Genomic DNA, 19,087 nt, shown 5'->3' with positions numbered 1-19,087 from the left:
TTCCCCAACTTTTCATTTTCGGCAACCAATCTGAGATCTTTAGTATTTATTTTAACTACATTCTTGTTATTTAAAATTGTTGATGCTAATGGAAATTGCCAAGTAGTAAGGTTTGATGCTGATCATAGTTAGTTAATTCGGATTCAGCAAAAATTCTGTATGAATATAATTCGGATAAAATTTATTTTTTTATTTTTAAATTCGTCGAAAAATACAGCTAAAAAACGGATTCGCCAATTATTCGGATATGTGATTTATCCGGATATTATACGCTCACTAATTAAAAATTCGGGATAAAAAATTCAGCTATTAAATTAATTTTTTTTTCTCAAGATTTATGCTATTAGCATAAATACTTATATTTCTTAAGAATATAAGAATAAAGACCTAAAAAATTAAGCTAATTAAGTAAAAAATATAGCAAACTATATTATGCCTCAAAATAAATAAATAATTAAGCAAATAAGAGATTAAGATAGTCCATAAGAGATTAAACTTTTTTTATCAGAGTAATTTTTTAGGTAGAGAGTGAGGCGAACATTCGAAAAGGTTTTTTTTTTTTTTTTGGGGGGGGGCGGCGAGGGGGAAGATTTTATTGGAAAGGATTTTTTTTTTTATTTTTCTGTTTTGGGCGAGCGGTAAGGCCCGCGAGCGAGTGCGAGGCCCGGGACCTGCGAGCGTGGGCGCTGGCCCGCCCTCGCGAGAGTGGGCGCGCGCGGCGCGGGGCACGGGCCATGGACCTGGCCCGGGCCCGAGGGCCGTTTTTTGGCCGAATTATTCGTGAATCGAGAATAATTCGCGAATAATTATTTTTCCTAAAAAAATCACGTTTTTTTTCTGAATTTTTCGGAAAAATACGAATACGGTCGTTTAATTCGTTTTTTCAAAAATTCGTGAATAATTCGGGAATAATTCGCGAATTTACTAACTATGATGCTGATGGGACAAATATTGTTTACCGCTAATATGGTGAATATTATTGGAAAAAATGATGTGTTTAATGTTGGGATTTAATTGAAACAAATACTGAAGATATTGAGACCTCATTGTAAGAAAAAAAAAAGTGTGAAGACACCCTCTAGTACAAGACATTTTTAAACAACTCCCTCAACTACATTTTCTTTAAAAAATTGTTTGAATCAAAATTTTTTTGATGAAATTAATTAAAAATTAATAACCTTTGGACGAGGAGGGTGTAATATTAGGCAGTTAGAAATAGCAAAAGAAACATAGTAGAAAATAGCTTGAAGAAAAGCTTTCGCAAAGAATCTATCTTAGAGGTCATTTTATTTTATTTTTATTTTCTCTACACTATTAAGATGGGAGCTAGGCTGGTATACTATCGGTAGCACGGAGGTTTCTGTACTACCAAGTTGTTTTCAATGATGTGGATTCCAAATCGACGATCAGCTCCGTTAGACTTGATCTACACTATTAAAAGTATTTGGAAATTAAATTTTATAATTTTTCAACATCATTTGGCTAGTGATCAAAAAGTCTCAAAATTGATAATTTTAATGGTAGATGTGATGCGCTTGTGAATTTAATGGTGTAAAACAATCTAACTTTGATGAAATTTTTATAAAAATTTTTTTTTACTCTTTAGAGTAAGATCAGTACCTTTGATCTTAAATTCAAGTCTTTTATCATTATTTTTTATGCGATTTTTATTTCCAGTCGTTTATTTTAATCTACTCATTTGATAGGTAAATGATGCCGAAAAATTATAAAATTTAGTTTATAAATAGTTTAATAATGTAAATCAAGTCTAACGGAGCCGATTGTCGATTTGGATGCCGCATCATTGAAAACAACTTGATAGCACAGAGGCCCGATAGTATACCAGCCTAGCTCATTAAGATGGTATCTTTTAATGGGTTATAGGCTTTTGTTTAAAACAACAGATTTATTGACAAAAGATTGATGAGAAAATAATAGTTTAATTGTATAATAAGAAAAATTGTTAACTATTGATGTTAAATAATACTAAACAACCGTTATTTTCTAAAAGCTTAAGCTAATAGAGACCGGTGTTTTTAAATATTTCTATATTTAACACTACCCCTCACGCCTGGATTCAAAACTTTTTTAATAAGCCCATGGCGTGGACTTGAATTAAATAGGAGAAATTAATAATGTTTGGAGTCTGATATGACTCAAACTCAGGATCTTCTACTCTGATACCATGTTAAATAATATTAAACAATTGAAAATAAAAATAAAGATTAAATTACAAAAGCCTGCTTGCATTTTAGCTACTGTCTCACTTGTCTCATAAATTAAAAATTATATTAATTACCAACGTATACTTAGTCCTCATCTCAAATAGATATTAAAGAAAATTGATAAGTTAGATTGCAAAATTTTCTTAAAAATGAATTGACATGTCACAGAACTAAAGTACAGTGCAGCCAGATGTAGTTAAGTTAAAGTCTTTACTGTAATATTCACATAACTAATTTCATTGCATTATGTGATATGATAGACAATCTAATAAAAAAAAAATATTAAATTGATGTTTTAAAAAGTATTTATTTTTATACATTTATACTATATTGAGATTGTCACGCTCCGTGCCCCGCCTATTTGGTCAGATTCGGGCACGCCAACAGACTGCTGAACGGACAGGATTTTCCTGTACCGCGGACAGAGTCTCCCCTGTACGTCCAAGGCGTCGCAATCGATACAATTTACGATGTTCCAACCAGGAACCGAATTCAACCAAAGATTGCATAAGGAAGTATCAAAAACATAAAACAACTTGCTGTTGCAAGCATTCACCTTACATGTATTTTACATCACAGATTTCTTTTACATTCAACTTTCAAAATATAATCTAGTCAATACAATTTATTACAACTTGATTCTTTGTCCTTTAAACCCCTAAGCAAGACCACCTCGGGGTACTGCTACCTCTGGTCTTTGGGTAGGGCGCTATCTACGGAGGTACGCCCTTGCCTCGCGCCGCCGCGCCGCTCACGTGCGAAGCTGAAACACCCCAAAATAACGTAGGGTGAGAACTAAGTCCATGGTTCCCAGTGGGTACGGCCACTCAAGGGAAAAGCTCAACCAATAGATCTAATGAGGCACTACAACAGGTTAGTCCAATAACATAAAACAGATATTTATACATTTACTCGATATTGAACTACATATCATGCCTCGCGATATGCAATATGAAATCATGCAACTATGCAAGTAGAATAAATGATTTTATTTTCTATCGTTTTCATTCTTTATTACTAGCCATTCTTTCTTGCAACTCTTTCTTTATTCTTAGCTATTCTTTATTCTTTAGCTACAACTTACTCATCGGCCATTCTTTTCTAGGGTTACTCTTACCTTAGTCATCTCTGCCACTCGACTCGGTCTTGAGTCAATCAACTGCGGATAATCCGCGCTCTGTCGACTCGAGGTGAAGGAACTCTCACATGCACCTCAGCCTACCACAACCTGCTGCACTCTATGACTGAGCCACCCGGCGACTAAATCGTCGCACATACGCCACGATAATGGCTCAAGTCAAGCGGCGGTATAATCCACAACTCGGTATAACCATCTGGCAGCGAAATCGTCGCACTCGCCACATCACTGGTTGGCCCCGGATGGCAAAATCGTCGCACACGCCCAACACCACTTTAGGTGCTCCATATCTCTGGGATTCCGGAATCCATTTCATATAACTCGAGGGTTGGTCTAAACCCTATAGTGTCGACCTATTTAGGTCCAATGTTCTTTCCACCCTAGGTCCACTTGACACTAGGCTAACACTTTTATCACATAACCTAGGTTTACTTTAACTCTAGGTTCATTATCTTTAACTCACAACCTAGGTTGACTTGACTCTAGGTTCATTCTCAACCTATGTTCTCTAATATTAGGTTTAATGCCATTCTTGTTTAACCTATGTTCATTAACACTAGGTTCACGTTCACTCTTATCCATCCTAAGGTTCAATAACACTAGGTTCAATGTCATCTAGGTTCGACCTATGTTTATTAACACTAGGTTCACGTTCACTCTTATCCATCCTAGGTTCATGACGCTAGGTTACATGCCACACTTGTTCAACCTATGTTTATTAACACTAGGTTCAATATTACTCTTGTTCAACCTATGTCCTTGACACTAGGTTCAGTGCCACTCGATCTATATATGTATACATATGTCCTTTACTTTGCATTCCGCATTAGCATCCCAATAACATGCTTATCATATATTTTCTTTAGCATTCTTATTTCATGTCAATATGCATTTACTTAGCATTCTTACATTAACATTTCTATACATGCAACATGATTAACATATGTCATTTACTTTATGCTTTCCACTTAGCATTATCTACACTATGTCATTATGCATTACTTAGCATTATCACATTATGACCATATGCATTATTTGGTAGCTTAATATAGCATTTCACCTTATGCATTGATGTGTTCTACCACTAGCTACCATTACATGCATCAATAGTAAGCACTAGTCTTAGACATACAGGTGACCTAGTTGCTTCGGTAAACACAACCCACATCAAAACGTGTTCCGATTGCTTATAGTCACTTGCAATTGGCCTCCCGCGGCACCTGTGACCCGGTTCGGCTCGAACTCTCGCGTGACCACCCGAACGGCCACCAATCCGCGATCCGTCTATTCTGGAGTTTATTCCTCGATACCACGATGTTCTGGATCCGATCTCGTGATTTTTAGACGTCTATTCCGCATGCTGCGGCTATCTGTACGACAAAATGCTATTTTGTCGATAACTGCGCGTACACTCGTCGGATTGTCGAACAGAGCGCACAAACGCGTTCGTTATACCCCTAATTAAGTTTCTACAAGGCCAATTTGCCTTAGAAACATTCTAGAACAAAAGCCTCAATTTTGGTGCCCTAACCGCGCCCTTTGCTAAATCTTAGGTTTTGATATCTAAAACAAGCAAAGAGAGCTTGTTCAATATCTAGGAACTCATTTAGAACCATTCGAACTATTCTTAGGGTGTTTAGAGCAAACCCTAGAGCTTCACCATTAGAGCACCTTGAAGAAAACCATGGATTTCATGGTTTCAAGGTCTCAAGAGGCTTCTTAACATGTAAGAAGCTCCAAAACTCTAAGTATTATGGTGGAAATCCAAACCCTAGAAGTGTTCTTAGAAAAACTCACCTTAGCCCAAGAGCAATCCCAAGCTACACCTTGTAGGAGAGCTTCAAAGCCTCCAAACCCTTCTCTTTCTTCTTCTTCTTCTTCATTTCCTTCTTTTTTCTTCTTTCTCCTTTCCTTCCCTTGCTCACGGTTGAGGGAGAGAGAGAGACACAAGAGAGGGAGGGGGATGGCTACTGTGAAAAGGGAGGGTGTTTGGGGTCTAATATGGTGTGAAACAATTGCAACTAAGCCCCCCAAACATTCTATTTTTGCAACAGACTAAATCTGTGCTGTCAGCCCAAAGTGTACCGGTACACTTTCCCGTATCATCGGTAACACGATTACGCAAAAGCAAACCCGAGAGCAGTTTCTCGGTTTTGTAGCATTTGTACCGGTACACTTTCAATGCTGTACCGGTACACTTTGCTATACCGGTTACAACTCGATGGTTGTACAGGTACATTTTGCCCAGACTTGATTTTTGGCTCTGTTTCGACTCTATTTCGGGCCGATCGATGCCAAAACCCTTCTAACTCTTTTAGAACTCATTTTTAACCCTTCCAACATTGTTGGAATGTTAATTTGACCTTGTCCAACTTTTTCTCTCACGCACTTTAGTCAATTTAGCTAAAGTTCGATATTTTCTACCGAAGTTTCGGTATGTTACAGAGATATTTCATTAGAAATAATTATTTTGATATATGTCACGCATCGGATTACTCGTTTCATCGGGCACGTCGACAAATCCGCCGTATACAACGAAATTTTTTCTATATACGAAGCGACAGCTGTATCTATATCTGTAACATACAATACTACAACCAGTAGTATAGAGCTGCTAAATACAAAAACATATATAAGTAACACTGGCTCACTATACATACATCGTCTCCATATACAAAAATCACTCGCTCCAGCAAGGAACAACATCAGTATGTATAATAACCAAAAAACAACACTACCTGTAGCTGGGGATGTCTCTAGATCAGCAGCAGCCGGGAAAGGATCTAACTCGCAACTCCTTTCTACGATCAAAATCAGTAGTAACAGCAGCCGAAGAAGAAGGCTCTGCAAAAAGAGTCACCAATTGGGTGTGAGAACTACTGCAAAAAAAAGTAGTACTCAGTGGGTACCGCTACCGACCTCAACAACTCACCCACTAAGTCTACAGAGGGTTTGCTCAATGATAGTAAGAAACTGGAAACAATTTACAGCTATATGTCACTATACTATCATGATCCAGCACTAACTATCTGTAGAAAATACAAATCCTGATCCAATCTCACTCGGGACTGTGAACACACCCGTCTCGCCTGTCGAAGCTATACTAACTATCACTACGCTAGGTCGTCAGTGGAGAGCAAGTCCAAATAGGACCAACCAATATCAACGCAAAAGCACTGAGCCCGACTCCGGAGTGGCACTCGTGGGCGCTACCGAACCGAATATGCAAGCGTATCTCTGCCGAGCTCAATCAGGCTCTCACAGGCTATAATCAAGCGAACATGGTCTAACTGGTCTAACAACCATAATCTATATGCCTTCGGCATAATCTGATGCAAAAACAGTAAATTGGGTCCACCTTCAACCACCACGACACCTAACAGTCCGGAACAGTCTAAACACTACTGTAAAAGTATACTCGGCATCCCAGCACGAGCGTAAATGCATTCTACACTATTTTGGATATCCACCGCCCACAAACTGCGGCGATACAAACAAACTACGGCTTCTAGAGCTAAATCTGTTAGTTTCAGAATATGACGGTGTAGAATCGCTAGTTTTCTCCTAAGTTAATTTCAAATCAACATGTATAATTTAACTAGTATTCTAAGCTCCAATTCAGATTTAAAAATCAAGTAAATCAACAAATCGAGCTACTAAACATGCTATATAAAGCGAAAAATACATGTCGACAACAAACTAAACTTAGGAGGAAATCCGCAGAATCCGGTAAGTATAACATTAACCCACCTCAAAAGCTAATCCACGACAACGAGAAGTCGGTAGGAGAAAGAATCTCGCGCTCGCCCGACCTCCAATGGCGCTACCACAACGCACGTAGGCTCAAACGGCTCTCCCTCACGAAATCGACGTCGATCCGAACTCCACCCGAGGCCTTCACCGTGCTCTCCACTTCAATCTAGAGAGAGAGAGAGAGAGGAAATTAATTAAGCAACTCAAAGCACCTCCAATGCATGTCACCTCTATATAAGGCGGTGGAAATGATAAGGATTGGCAAAAGACCAAAATGCCCTTTTACCAACTCAATTTCCACCTAGGATACTACAATATAGATATAACTATTACAGGGAAACTTTTCCGTGAGTAAGGCATATTTATTTCGTCGAAATTGAACTTTAGATTAAAGTGAACTTTAGATTTTACTAGAGTTTATGTGAAAATTATTTCTCTCTAGCTGTTTATTTTCTTGACTAGTCTATTTACGGTCGAAAACTACTTCACCCTTTTGACTTTTCGCCCAAACAAACAGGCTAAGTGCTAAAAATTTTAGATAATGTTCTAAAAGTCGGATCAAATAGTAATCCGAAAATGTTATTGGGTTAAAGGTCATTGATTCAATCAGTGGTTCTACCATTAGTTCTAGTACTATCAGCATAACGTCATAATTAATAATAATAATAATATTATTATTATTATATCATAGTTAATTATAAAATATTAAATTTTAGATCACATTAATTAGAGATGAAGTTTCAAAATTTACTTATAATTTATAAGATTGATCTATACTAATAAAAAAAATAAAACCAACTAAGTTGATTTTAAGCCGTTGGATTTTTAATGTTACTTGATTAAAAAATCCGACCATTTTAATTAAAACGATAGACTAATTCGAAGGTTGAACTGTAAGATCAAATGATTCAAAACAGTATTTTGACTTATCCAATTTAAAGGGTTAAACCGAATCATTTTATGGACCGGGTGACCATTAGGTTCTTAAATCATTGGGTGACCCCTAGGAAATTGGGCCCATCTTTTCATTTCAGGATTATTCCAGTTCTATCATACTTAATTCTCTTTTGGACTTAACAACCATCTAAAATGCTATAGTCAGGTTAATAGTTTTTAACTTTATTATGTCTTATATATAGGACTATTTATAGCCTTAATCGATATTGTGGGGAAACCGCGCTCTACCTACAATAGTCAACAGTGTGAGAATCTTACTCTTCCCGCTGTATAATTTGGCTCAGTTAAGACTCATCTCACACTTCTCAGAACTTTCGGTTGGTAATTAGCTCTGATACTAACTGTGACGCCCCAACTTTCTAAGGACACGCTTAACTCTCTTAAGCTCTTACGGTGCGTTTGGTTTTGATTATCCTGGCAGGATTACAGGTAATCCTGTCAGGATTACTGTGTTTGGTTTATCCGGTATATAATCGGGTCGATAATGTAGCATTACAAATGGTGCATAATTACACCAAAAATATTAACGAGAGGGGGCATGTGTATCTTAGATTATTGAAAGCCAGTAATACTGTATATTATATAAATGATAATTTTACCCTTCTAACTCCCAAAATCCTTTCAATACGTTATTTTAAAAAAATTAATTTAAAGTTTTGAATTGTCAACTTTTTAATTTTTAATTTTTAATTTTTAAATTTAATTTTTTAAATTTTAAATTTTAAATTTTAATTTTTAAACTTCAAATTTAAATTTAAATTTTAGATTTTAAATTTCAGATTTCAGATTTCAGATTTCAAATTTCAAATTTCAAATTTTAAATTTCAGATTTCAGATTTCAAATTTTAAATTTTAAAATTTAAAATTAAAATTTGTATTTTAGATTCAGAATTTTAAATTTAGATTTTTAATTTTTAATTTTATCTTTATATTTATATTTAAATATTAGATTTTAAATTTACAAATTTCATATTTATATTTTAAATTAAAATATTAGATTTATATTTTTGTTACGCCCCGAATTACACGTTTTTACGGGCACGCCAACAGACCCGCCGTATATATAGAAATTTTCTTTGTATACGAAGCAATAGCTGTATCTGTAAACAAAACCAAGCTACAACCACAAGGTAAAGAGCTGCTAAACTGAAAATAACATATATATTTATAAAATCCTCGAGGGGTTTCTGTACATACAAAAAGTCTGCAACACAACTCGCTCCAACGAGTACCCCAATAACAACACAGTATGTACAAGAAAAGCCCAAAACTACCACTGAAAGGTGCTCTTCTAGTACTGCAGCGAGGTTAGAAGGGATCTACCTCGCGACTCCCTTTCTATGATTAGAATCGGTGACAACAGCAACCGCGTACGAAGGCTCTGTAAAAAAGGTCAACAACTGGGTGTGAGAACTATTGTAAAAAGAAGTAGTTCTCAGTGGGTGCCGTCACCGACCTCAACGGCTCACCCACTAAGTCTACAGAAAAGTGCATAAGAGATAGTAAGGAAAGCTGGAAACCCTACAGCTATATGCCACTATATTATTGCTAACCAACATTGACTATCTGTAGATATAACAAAAATGCAATCTCTGACCCAAACTCACTAGGGACTGTGAACGCACCCGTCTCGGTTGTCGAAGCTACACCTTACACCACCCCGAGGGCTGCCGGTGGAGAGCAAAATCCTAACCGGACACTACGACATCAACGCAAAAGCACATAGCCAGACTCCGGAGCGGCACTCGTGGGCGCGACCCAACCGAGTATGCAAGCGTGTCTCTGCCGAGCTCAATCAGACTCTCACAGGCTTCTGTCGAGCTCAATCAGACTCTCACAGGCTGTAATCCATACAAATGGGTCTAATTGGTCTAACAACCAAAACTCACGTGCCATTGGCACAATTTGAGGCAAAACACAGAAATCTGGGTCCACCGTCAACCGTGACGGCACCCGACAGTCCAAAACAGTCTACACACTACTGTAAAATAAGTTCGGCATCCCAGCACGAGCGTAAACTCATCCTACACTAATCTGGATATCCACCGCATACGAACATCGGCGATACAAACGAACCACAACTCGTAAAACTAAATTTGGTAATTTTCAGAAATGACAGTGTAGGGTTCAATAGTTTTCTCCTAAGTCAATTCCAAGTCCAACATGTAAAATTATAATTCTAGCTTAACTTCAAATTCAGATTTTATACTCTAATCCATGAATTCGAGTACTAACAAGGAAATAAACCAATGATACATGTCGAAGATGCTAAAACTTATGAGGAGTTCCGACGATTTCGGTAAATATTAATCCACCTCGTAAAGCTCGACCAACCACGGCGAGAAGTCAAAAGAAGAGAAAACCACGCGCTCGCCGGATCTCCAACGGCGCAACCGTGACGCGCACACGCTCGAACGACCCTCCGAATCGACGTCGAAAATCACTCGAACTCGAGCCGCGACCACCACCATGAGCACGTTCAAAAACTAGAGAGAGAGAGAGGAAGCATCAATCAAATGTTCATTCTCTGTCAATCTACACATATATAAAGAGGTGGGATAAGGTTGAGATTAACGCCACTTCAAATGACCAAAAGGCCCCTCATCAACTCACAAATCTAGCTGGAGTACTGGTATCTAATTTGGTTACCGGTACTCTGTCTCTCAGCCCGCAAGCTCACATACAGGGTACCGGTACCAACATGATGCCGTATGGGTACTCAGCATCAGATTGACGCAACCCGAGAGTATCAATTCTGTAATTCCACTGGGGTACCAGTACTCCTCTGCCTGGTATCGGTACTCAACACTGAAAACCTGCACTTTGCAGATTCCAATGTCAAAACTCTGCTCTCGCGTCGCACTGAGTCCGTTTTGCGTCCATTTTGCGCCAAAACGACTCTGACTTGTCCCGGCACTCTTCAAATGTGTCGACAAGCTTTAAATGCTGAGACCCACGGGTTGCAGAACACCAGGAACACTACAATTTTTGTTCAAATTTAAAATTTAAAATTTAAAATTTTAAAAAAATTAAATTATTTAAAATAAAATTTAGTAAAAAAATATTATTTATAAACAATAAAAAAATTTTGCAAAATATGACTGAGGACAATTTTGGAATAGACTATATTTTATTGTCTAGATTACCGAATTTTATAGACAGAACTATAGTAATGCTATAAATACTGCAATCAAGCGTTAAATTGCTGTATTAAACCAAACGAGCTAATGCAGTATCAGTAGTAATCTCATTTAAAAATTCAAAATATCTGGATATATCGAAATACTCTGTAATATTACATAATTTAAACCAAACACGCTCTTAGACTTATCCACCGCTTAAAATGCTATATATAGCGGAATAAGAGTTTTTAATCCTATTATATTTTATATATAGGACTAACTGGGTTCTCATATATTAATTTTGAACAAAATAGAGTAAAATTCTTCTGAGAACGGGGCTTAAGAAGGGGCTGTTTGGCACGTAGGAAAAACATAGAAGAAAATATTCGAGAAAAGTTTTTCATGAAAAATTTCTTTTTCATTTTTTTCGTCTGTTCAGTTTTAAGACAAACTAGTTTTTTTTTTTTTTTTTTTTTTCAGAAAACTTCATTTTTCATAAAACTAACATTTTTGTTTTTCATAAAAAAAAATATTAATTTATCATGAATTGGAGAATAAATATTCAAAAAATTTAGTTTTTTCATAAAATCAAATTATCGAAAAATTGGAAAAGGAACTTTTCCTGAAAGTTTTCTTTCTCGGAAAATTTTTTTTCCATACTTTTTCGGGGAGGAAGGAAGTAAAAAGTCGAAGGACTAAACTGAAATCCCGCGAAAGTTGAGGTACTTGCAGTGCAATTTGCCCTAAGAAGAAGCAACGCGAACACACCTGTTGGAGAGTGGTTCGGCGAGAGGGGCGGCGCGGCGATGGCGGCGGCGGAGATCGAGTACGTGAGCTACGGGGGGGAGCACCACCTCCCCCTCGTCATGTCCCTCGTCGACGACGAGCTCAGCGAGCCCTACTCCATCTTCACCTACCGCTACTTCGTCTACCTGTGGCCTCACCTCACCTTCCTCGTACGACCCCTCCCTCCCTCTCTCTCTCTCTCTCTCTCCCTAGAAACCCTAGCTCGATCTCTCCCCGATCTCTCCCAATGCTGTTAGGGTTTTTGATTCCTAGGCTTTTGTGCATGTGGCGAAATCGTAGGCGTTCCACAAGGGGAAGTGCGTGGGCACGGTGGTGTGCAAGATGGGGGATCATCGCGGCACCTTCCGAGGCTACATCGCCATGCTCGTCGTCATCAAATCCTACCGAGGCCGAGGAATCGGTATGCACTAATCTCACCTCCTTAAAGATCCCTTCATTTTCCCGCACAATTCCTCTAAAATTTGTTAGAATTTTCAAATATTATGATGAATCGCTTATAATTGTTGGAAAGGTGATATCTTTTGCTAAGCAATGATTTGTTGTATTAGGGGGTTTTAACTTTTAAAAGGCGAATGCAAATGCAATCATTGTTCACACATTGTCGGTTTTCGTCATCTAAATTTGTTTTGACATGTCCGGTCAGTATTCCTAATCCCTTTTAGTTACGGAAAATGTAGAACGACTCCGAATATACAAATTCTAAAGTCCTTGGATTTTAGGGTTTCTATATTGGGATTTTTGGCGCATGCGCACAATTAACCAGCTTAGGAATAGTTACTTGGCTTGTTGCATTTGATTTCTGTCTCTCTGGGTTACAGAAGCTAACGACGGGACTAAGATTGGAACATTTTAGATGTTCAAGCCTCTTATGCAATGTATCGAAGTTTGGTGAAACTTGAGCAAATTTTTAGAGACTTTGGTGTTGTTCATTTCGTCCCTCCTTTTCATCTAGTCATTCTCTTCAAAGTGCTTCTCAATGTTAGGTAGCCTTGCTCAATCGCTCTTTTCGTAAAGATGTGTTGGCGACATAATATGAATAACAACTTTAACATGAAAGAGTTTATAAGGTATGAATAAAAACATTAGGTGTTGAATCGCACCAGAGCCATCAAATTTTTGCGTAAGATTCGTTCGTAGTGAGCACAGGGTAGATGGTTTTTTAGTGCCAGGTGCTATATGCTTAGAGTATCTATTTATCACTTCTCCGTGCTTTCTGTTTTTTGTTTTTTTCTCTTTGAGATTCTACCTTCATCCAACTCCTTCTCGATATTCTTCGAATTATGCTTACTGGATATAACATAGGAAGAAAATAGAGTCTAAGTAGACAGTCATTGTTCTTAGTATCATTATTATATTCTAACCAATTTTCTTGATTAAATTCTCTCTCTCTCTCTCTCTCACTCTCTCTCTCTCTCAATTTGTGGCCGAACAACATGGAATCTTATCCTTCATTTCTTGATGCTGCAGCTACTGAACTTGTTACCAGATCTATTAGAGTGATGATGGAATCTGGTTGTGAGGAGGTAATAACTGAACTTATGCAAGTAAACTGATTCAAGTAATTACTTAACATGTGCGATGATTTTCTTGTTGTTTAAAAGGTCAAAGAAGCAAAATTTACTCTGTAACAACTCCTTTTGGTCAGTTTGCTGGTGATGGTGAATAATATGACTTCCCTTAACTTATTACTTGGCTAGTGGAATAACTCTAGAATGTGAAACTTCAAGTAGAGAAAGTGTTCGAGTTGGAAAGTGAGGAAGCCAATGATTGGGGATCCTGTTATGTGAAGGGGACTTGTGAAACCTGCTGCTGTCTTCGGAAGATAAGTTTAGTTGGAAACAAACATATGTGGATAAGAACAGAGACTTGTAAAGGACACAGACGAAGTTCGAGAACAAGGAAGAAGAGGAACGTGATAGGCCTGAGCTTCACTTTGAGATCTCGTAATCTATTATAGTTCGTGCAATTCACAATTAAAATATTAATTATTTCCATTTTGCCTTCTTTTCTTCGCCTAAACGCGACGCTGTACCTAACCTCTGTTTGAGAGCAGCGTGGCTATTTGACTGCTCTTGACTGCTCTCGTACTTTATTTTGGCCTTATATGAAGTGCTTATTGCCATAGTCATATGAGTTGCATTTTACCAAAAGATATTAGCAAGTTTCTCTAACATTATTTGGTAAAAGTCTCTTTTGGTTTGCTTCCTATTATTCATAGATTTTTCTCTTTATTTTCGTAAATGAAAAGAATATCACCAGCGTGATTGATATTGGTAGGAGTAGATATCTCTAAATATCTATGGCATTTTAGCTGTGGCTTGTGAGCGCCTGTTTGGCTGGCTTGTCGAGTAGCTTCTTATTCTTAGATTCAGCAGCTAAGCCCTTGACAAACAAAAACAGTGGAACTTTTGCTATGCTGGGAAGCTCAAGTAAACTTCTGGTCCCCAAAACTAGAAGCCCAAGATAGAGTTTGTGCTTCCCCTGCGGAGAAAATTGTCCGAGGAATTCCGATGAAAAAGTTGCGAGTGTTAGTGTTTTCTTCAAACAACTCTACTCTGTTAGGGCCAAAGAGGCTCTTAACTTTGCTCAGAATTCAGTGGAAATTACACCTTGTTTAGGGTAGCACTAGTTATGTACCATCAAGGTAGCTATAGAAATTTGAAACTTGTGGTTCGTGATTATTTCTAATGTCCATGTTTTTGCATTGCTTCACTGCTTATATACAGGTAACACTGGAAGCAGAAGTCACAAACAAGGGCGCCCTAGCACTATATGGGCGCCTAGGGTTCATTCGAGCTAAGAGGTTGTATAGATACTACTTGAATGGTGTCGATGCTTTCCGCCTGAAGCTACTCTTCCCCCGCCCCGACCCTGCGCTGCTTTCTGCAAACAAAGATGGAAGGCATAAACAACACGCCGAGAACTCGGCGGAATCCTCTCCAATTTACATTTGATTGAAGGTAATTTAAAATTCGACCCTTTTGGTCCTCGTGTTTCACAGCGAAGTTATGATTTGGATGCTTGCAATTTGTATCTATAGAAGTCTTAAAGTGAATGATTCCCTAATTTAGCATTGATCCCACATTCAGGTTAAAAGGGCTGTGGTGGATGGTCGTTTTGATTGTTCTATGTTTAGTTAATTTTGGTGTGTATAATTGTCTTGTGACAGTGTACATTTTTTCTGCAGTGCAGCGAACAACTGTTTTTTCTGTTTTTTTTTGAAAGGAAAAGATTATGTATTTATTGTGAGCTAAAATTGTTTTCTAATAACTTGTTGTTAAAGACTAAGCGTCACGGACACTTATACGGAACACGAGATACAACACGACTCGGATGTGACGACTCGACAGCTTTTAAAAAATTAGGACACTGGCACGGCATGGACATCACTAATAAAATATAATATTATTAAATATAATAATATATATATTAATTATATATAAAATATTAATTTTGATAAACTATTGTTATATTTTTCTTATGAAGGAAAGTTAGTAAACTTTTTATTGATAATTCATATATTTTAAGGAAAAAAGAGTCTGCACCATATATAATAACAATTGATGATATAATAACAATTGATTAATAATTATATATATTTTATGTAAAATACAAATTAATTGAATTTTGAACTATTTGCAAATGAATGCTTTTATTTTAGGCCTTGTGTGGTTTTGCTGTATTTCTGTTTGTTCTTTCAAATATAAATTCTGTACAATGGAGTCTGTAGATTTATAACAGATTACTTGCTGTTCGTAGATTAATAACGTTTCAGGTTCAACTAAAACAGCGAAAATCAAAAAAGCACAAACTCGCCAGGGACTAGTTTTTAGTTTTTATTTTATAAAGAGTCTTTTTTCTTGCTATGTCCAAATTTTTTTAAATTTTCCTTTAATATTTATTATTTCAAATAGCTGTGGAAATAATATATCTCGTATATTAACATATCATGATATCGCATAATATCGCATATAAAATTTACAATGAGGTGAACAAGGCGAGTAATAAAGATTTTAGTAGGAGATAAAATAGATGGTAAATAGACTCTAATTGAAAATTTCTGAATTTTAAATTATAAAAACACAGATTGAATCGGATATGAAAAAAGAGTTAAAATAATAAGTAATAGAGAATATGAGTCAAACCAACGATTAATAAAAGACATGATTTGCCAATTTTTTAGTAACAAGTAGAAAAAGAAGCAACGTTACTTCAAATTTAATATAAAATGAGTTTTATTTGTATAATATTGATCACAACTCAGTCATATTAAAATATAAAAATATTAAGATTAAATATTTTAGTTTTCTCCAATATCTTAATTATATGAGATAATAAAACCACTTATGAATGCTAGCAAAGTCGTAGAATTGCTAACAATGCTTTTAAAATGAATTTATTTATCAAAACTCGATCATATTAAAAAATAAAAAAATAATATTAAATATTCTAGTTTTCTCTTATATCTTATTTACATGGGAAAATAAAAGCCATTTATGAATGCTAAAAAGTAATGGAATTGTTAATAGTACTTGGAGACCTACTTGATATTTGGGCAAGTTGAACTAAAATCACAGGAGGGTACAGTGCAACTTTTTATACCAAGTTATATCGCATAGGGGAAATTTGAAATTTATCCAAAAATAAATAAATTAAAAATAAAAACTGATGGTTCATGCATATGCAATTACCACATGTTTCTGAATGATGCGTAAGTGAACAACCAAAAAATGTCTCTTGTGAAAAGATTCAATTTTTTAAAATACATTTTATAAGCATGAAGAAAAATATTGGCATGATATTCAACAACTTCAACCCTTATTAAATACATGATAAAGAACTTATAACACACAATTGGAGCTCTAGGGATAAATAAATTTTCCATGATTATTTAGTATATTAACATGTGTATTGTAGGTGGAAATGTTCGTGCAACAAGTAAGGTTTATTACTATGAAAATTAATTATATAATGATCAATAAATGATAATAATAAGTAAGATATTGAAGAAAACTAAAATCATTTGTATCATTCTTTCATTTTATTTTATTAAATATTTTACGAATAAAATTTATTATATATCATATTAGTGAAAAACATTAACTATTTCACTATTTCTTAATTTGCAAAACATGAATTTTGTTTTTCTAATTTGTGAATTCAGTTCGATTCTGCAATGAATAGAGTAGAAGCTAAAGGCATGGAAACATAATTGATTGTTTAATAAGTAAGTAGGCAATATTCTAATATAGAATATATAATAAAAAAATTTTGACTGGTAAATTTTAAATTTTAAAATTTAAATATATTTTAGTTATGGCCTTTTTAAATTTAAACTATAATTGTAACTCTTATATTCAAAACCATCCCTACAGATAATCAAGTGTTTTAATAAGATTGATAAAAAAATTTCTTTCCACTCAATGAGCTGATACACAAGGAGAAAAAGAAATTGAATAAGACCTATATATTGTCAAATAATTCTCAATCTTCATTGCATAAAAAGAAAAACATAAAAGAACAAACAAAAAAAAATGTTGTTGGCGCAATGCAGTTGATTAACTATTTTGTCTTCTGTTTATACAATTCCGATTTAATAGCTAAGTTGTCTTCTTTATACTATTTGATTTAATAAAAGTAATATAAGCGCGGTCAATTAATTCATATTCAATGATTTTTCTTTTCGTTGTCTATTGTTTGCAAAGAACATCAAATTAATTCATTTAGTTTTTTATGATTACAAATTTGTTGTTGGACTAGATGAGTAGCCCTCGTTTATTTTTTCCTTACAATAGGGTTGAGTGAGAAACGAGAGAGAAAAGAAAAGGAGTGCTGTAGCCCTTTTTAGAAAATTCGAATTAAATCTGTAAAATTTATTATAATAATAATTTATATTTTAAAATATTATAAAATTAATGAATTTTTTTATTATGAAAAGGTCTTCTACTTTAGTTTCATAATAACAATGTACCATTTACTTTGATACTAAAATAATAATTTTGCAAATCACATGGTGATATAGTATTAAACCTTTTATAATTTGCAATTTGCTATTCTGTAGTTTGTACAAAAAAAATTAATTTGGGATCGTATTTACTAATATCTTATAGTAAAATAAAAATAAAATTATGGGATAATTAGTTATAGCTTTTTTTGATCATAGGGGATCAAAGTAAAAATAGGCTAAACAAAAGAGGGTTAATGGGACCCTATCTTCTTAGATCCTTACATATTGAATAGTAAATATTTTAAGAATTTGGATACTGGTTTGCAAATAATTTCTACGTCTAGAAACATTTACGCTTAGGTAGTTTTACTATTGGTTCCCAACAATTACCTAGTTTTATATTTTAAACCCTAACTTTTTTTTTAACAACCCTAATATTTTTAATTTCAAATAAAATCTTGACAAATAGCACTACCTCTTGTGGTAATTGCCATGCAGTAAGATTAATGCTAATATATATATAGAGTCCGGCTACTATACTTTTGTGAGTATTGACTTCCTTATACTCATAAGTTTTCGACTCTTAGATTTATTTCATTAATCATTTTCATCCGTTAGATCATACTATTTAACCAACTACCCACTCAACCCTAAGGGACCACTATTATTTTAAGTGGGGACCACCATCATCCTAACCACACATCCCATCAATCAATGGTTAAAAATTTATGAGTACAAGGGGGTTTATACTCATAAGAGTATAGTAGCCCCAGCATATATAGAGTCCGGCTACTATACTTTTATGAGTATAGCTCGTTAAATATTAATAGAGGGGATTAAATTCACAACCTTATAAAACGAAATTATATATATATATATATATATATATATATATATATATATATATATATATATATATATATGGCAAATATTGTTTAATGCAAACATGGTAATTTTTACTGGAATTAATGTTACTTTAAATAGTAGTGATTTAATCTTTGTTAATTAATTCGCGAATTATTAAAAACCCGAATTAAACGGTTTATTTACGAATTTTTTTCCGAAGAAAGAGAATTATTCGTGAATTTTTGGGCCAGCCGAATAATTCGTGAATAATTCACGAATTATTCCCAAATTA

The 19,087-nt window shown here is 35.2% G+C and overlaps 1 protein-coding gene and 1 long non-coding RNA gene across 2 annotated transcripts; one reads left to right on the top strand and one right to left on the bottom strand.

Moving 5' to 3' along the window:
- Positions 10,240-12,016, bottom strand: LOC109722658. The gene is made up of 2 exons (XR_002219513.1): positions 11,964-12,016; positions 10,240-10,559 (listed from the first exon to the last, which is right to left on the bottom strand). It is a non-coding gene; the product is annotated as an uncharacterized LOC109722658 (long non-coding RNA).
- LOC109722657 (N-alpha-acetyltransferase MAK3-like) lies at positions 11,799-15,245 on the top strand. The gene is made up of 4 exons (XM_020250760.1): positions 11,799-12,151; positions 12,282-12,402; positions 13,470-13,525; positions 14,729-15,245. Exons 1-4 carry the CDS (start codon positions 12,002-12,004, stop codon positions 14,954-14,956), a joined length of 555 nt encoding a protein of 184 aa, XP_020106349.1. The 5' UTR covers positions 11,799-12,001; the 3' UTR covers positions 14,957-15,245.

This window comes from Ananas comosus, linkage group 17 (assembly GCF_001540865.1).
Source record: "Ananas comosus cultivar F153 linkage group 17, ASM154086v1, whole genome shotgun sequence".
In the NCBI taxonomy this organism is placed as follows: domain Eukaryota; kingdom Viridiplantae; phylum Streptophyta; class Magnoliopsida; order Poales; family Bromeliaceae; genus Ananas; species Ananas comosus.
This window is presented reverse-complemented; position numbering and strand designations above follow the sequence as displayed.

Bases quoted from the DNA above. Each gene is read 5' to 3' on its own strand.
- LOC109722657 (XM_020250760.1), top strand. From the start codon at position 12,002: ATGGCGGCGGCGGAGATCGAGTACGTGAGCTACGGGGGGGAGCACCAC. The intron at 12,152-12,281 runs GTACGACCCCTC...GCGAAATCGTAG, and splicing joins GGCCTCACCTCACCTTCCTC to GCGTTCCACAAGGGGAAGTG. The intron at 13,526-14,728 runs GTAATAACTGAA...GCTTATATACAG, and splicing joins TGGAATCTGGTTGTGAGGAG to GTAACACTGGAAGCAGAAGT.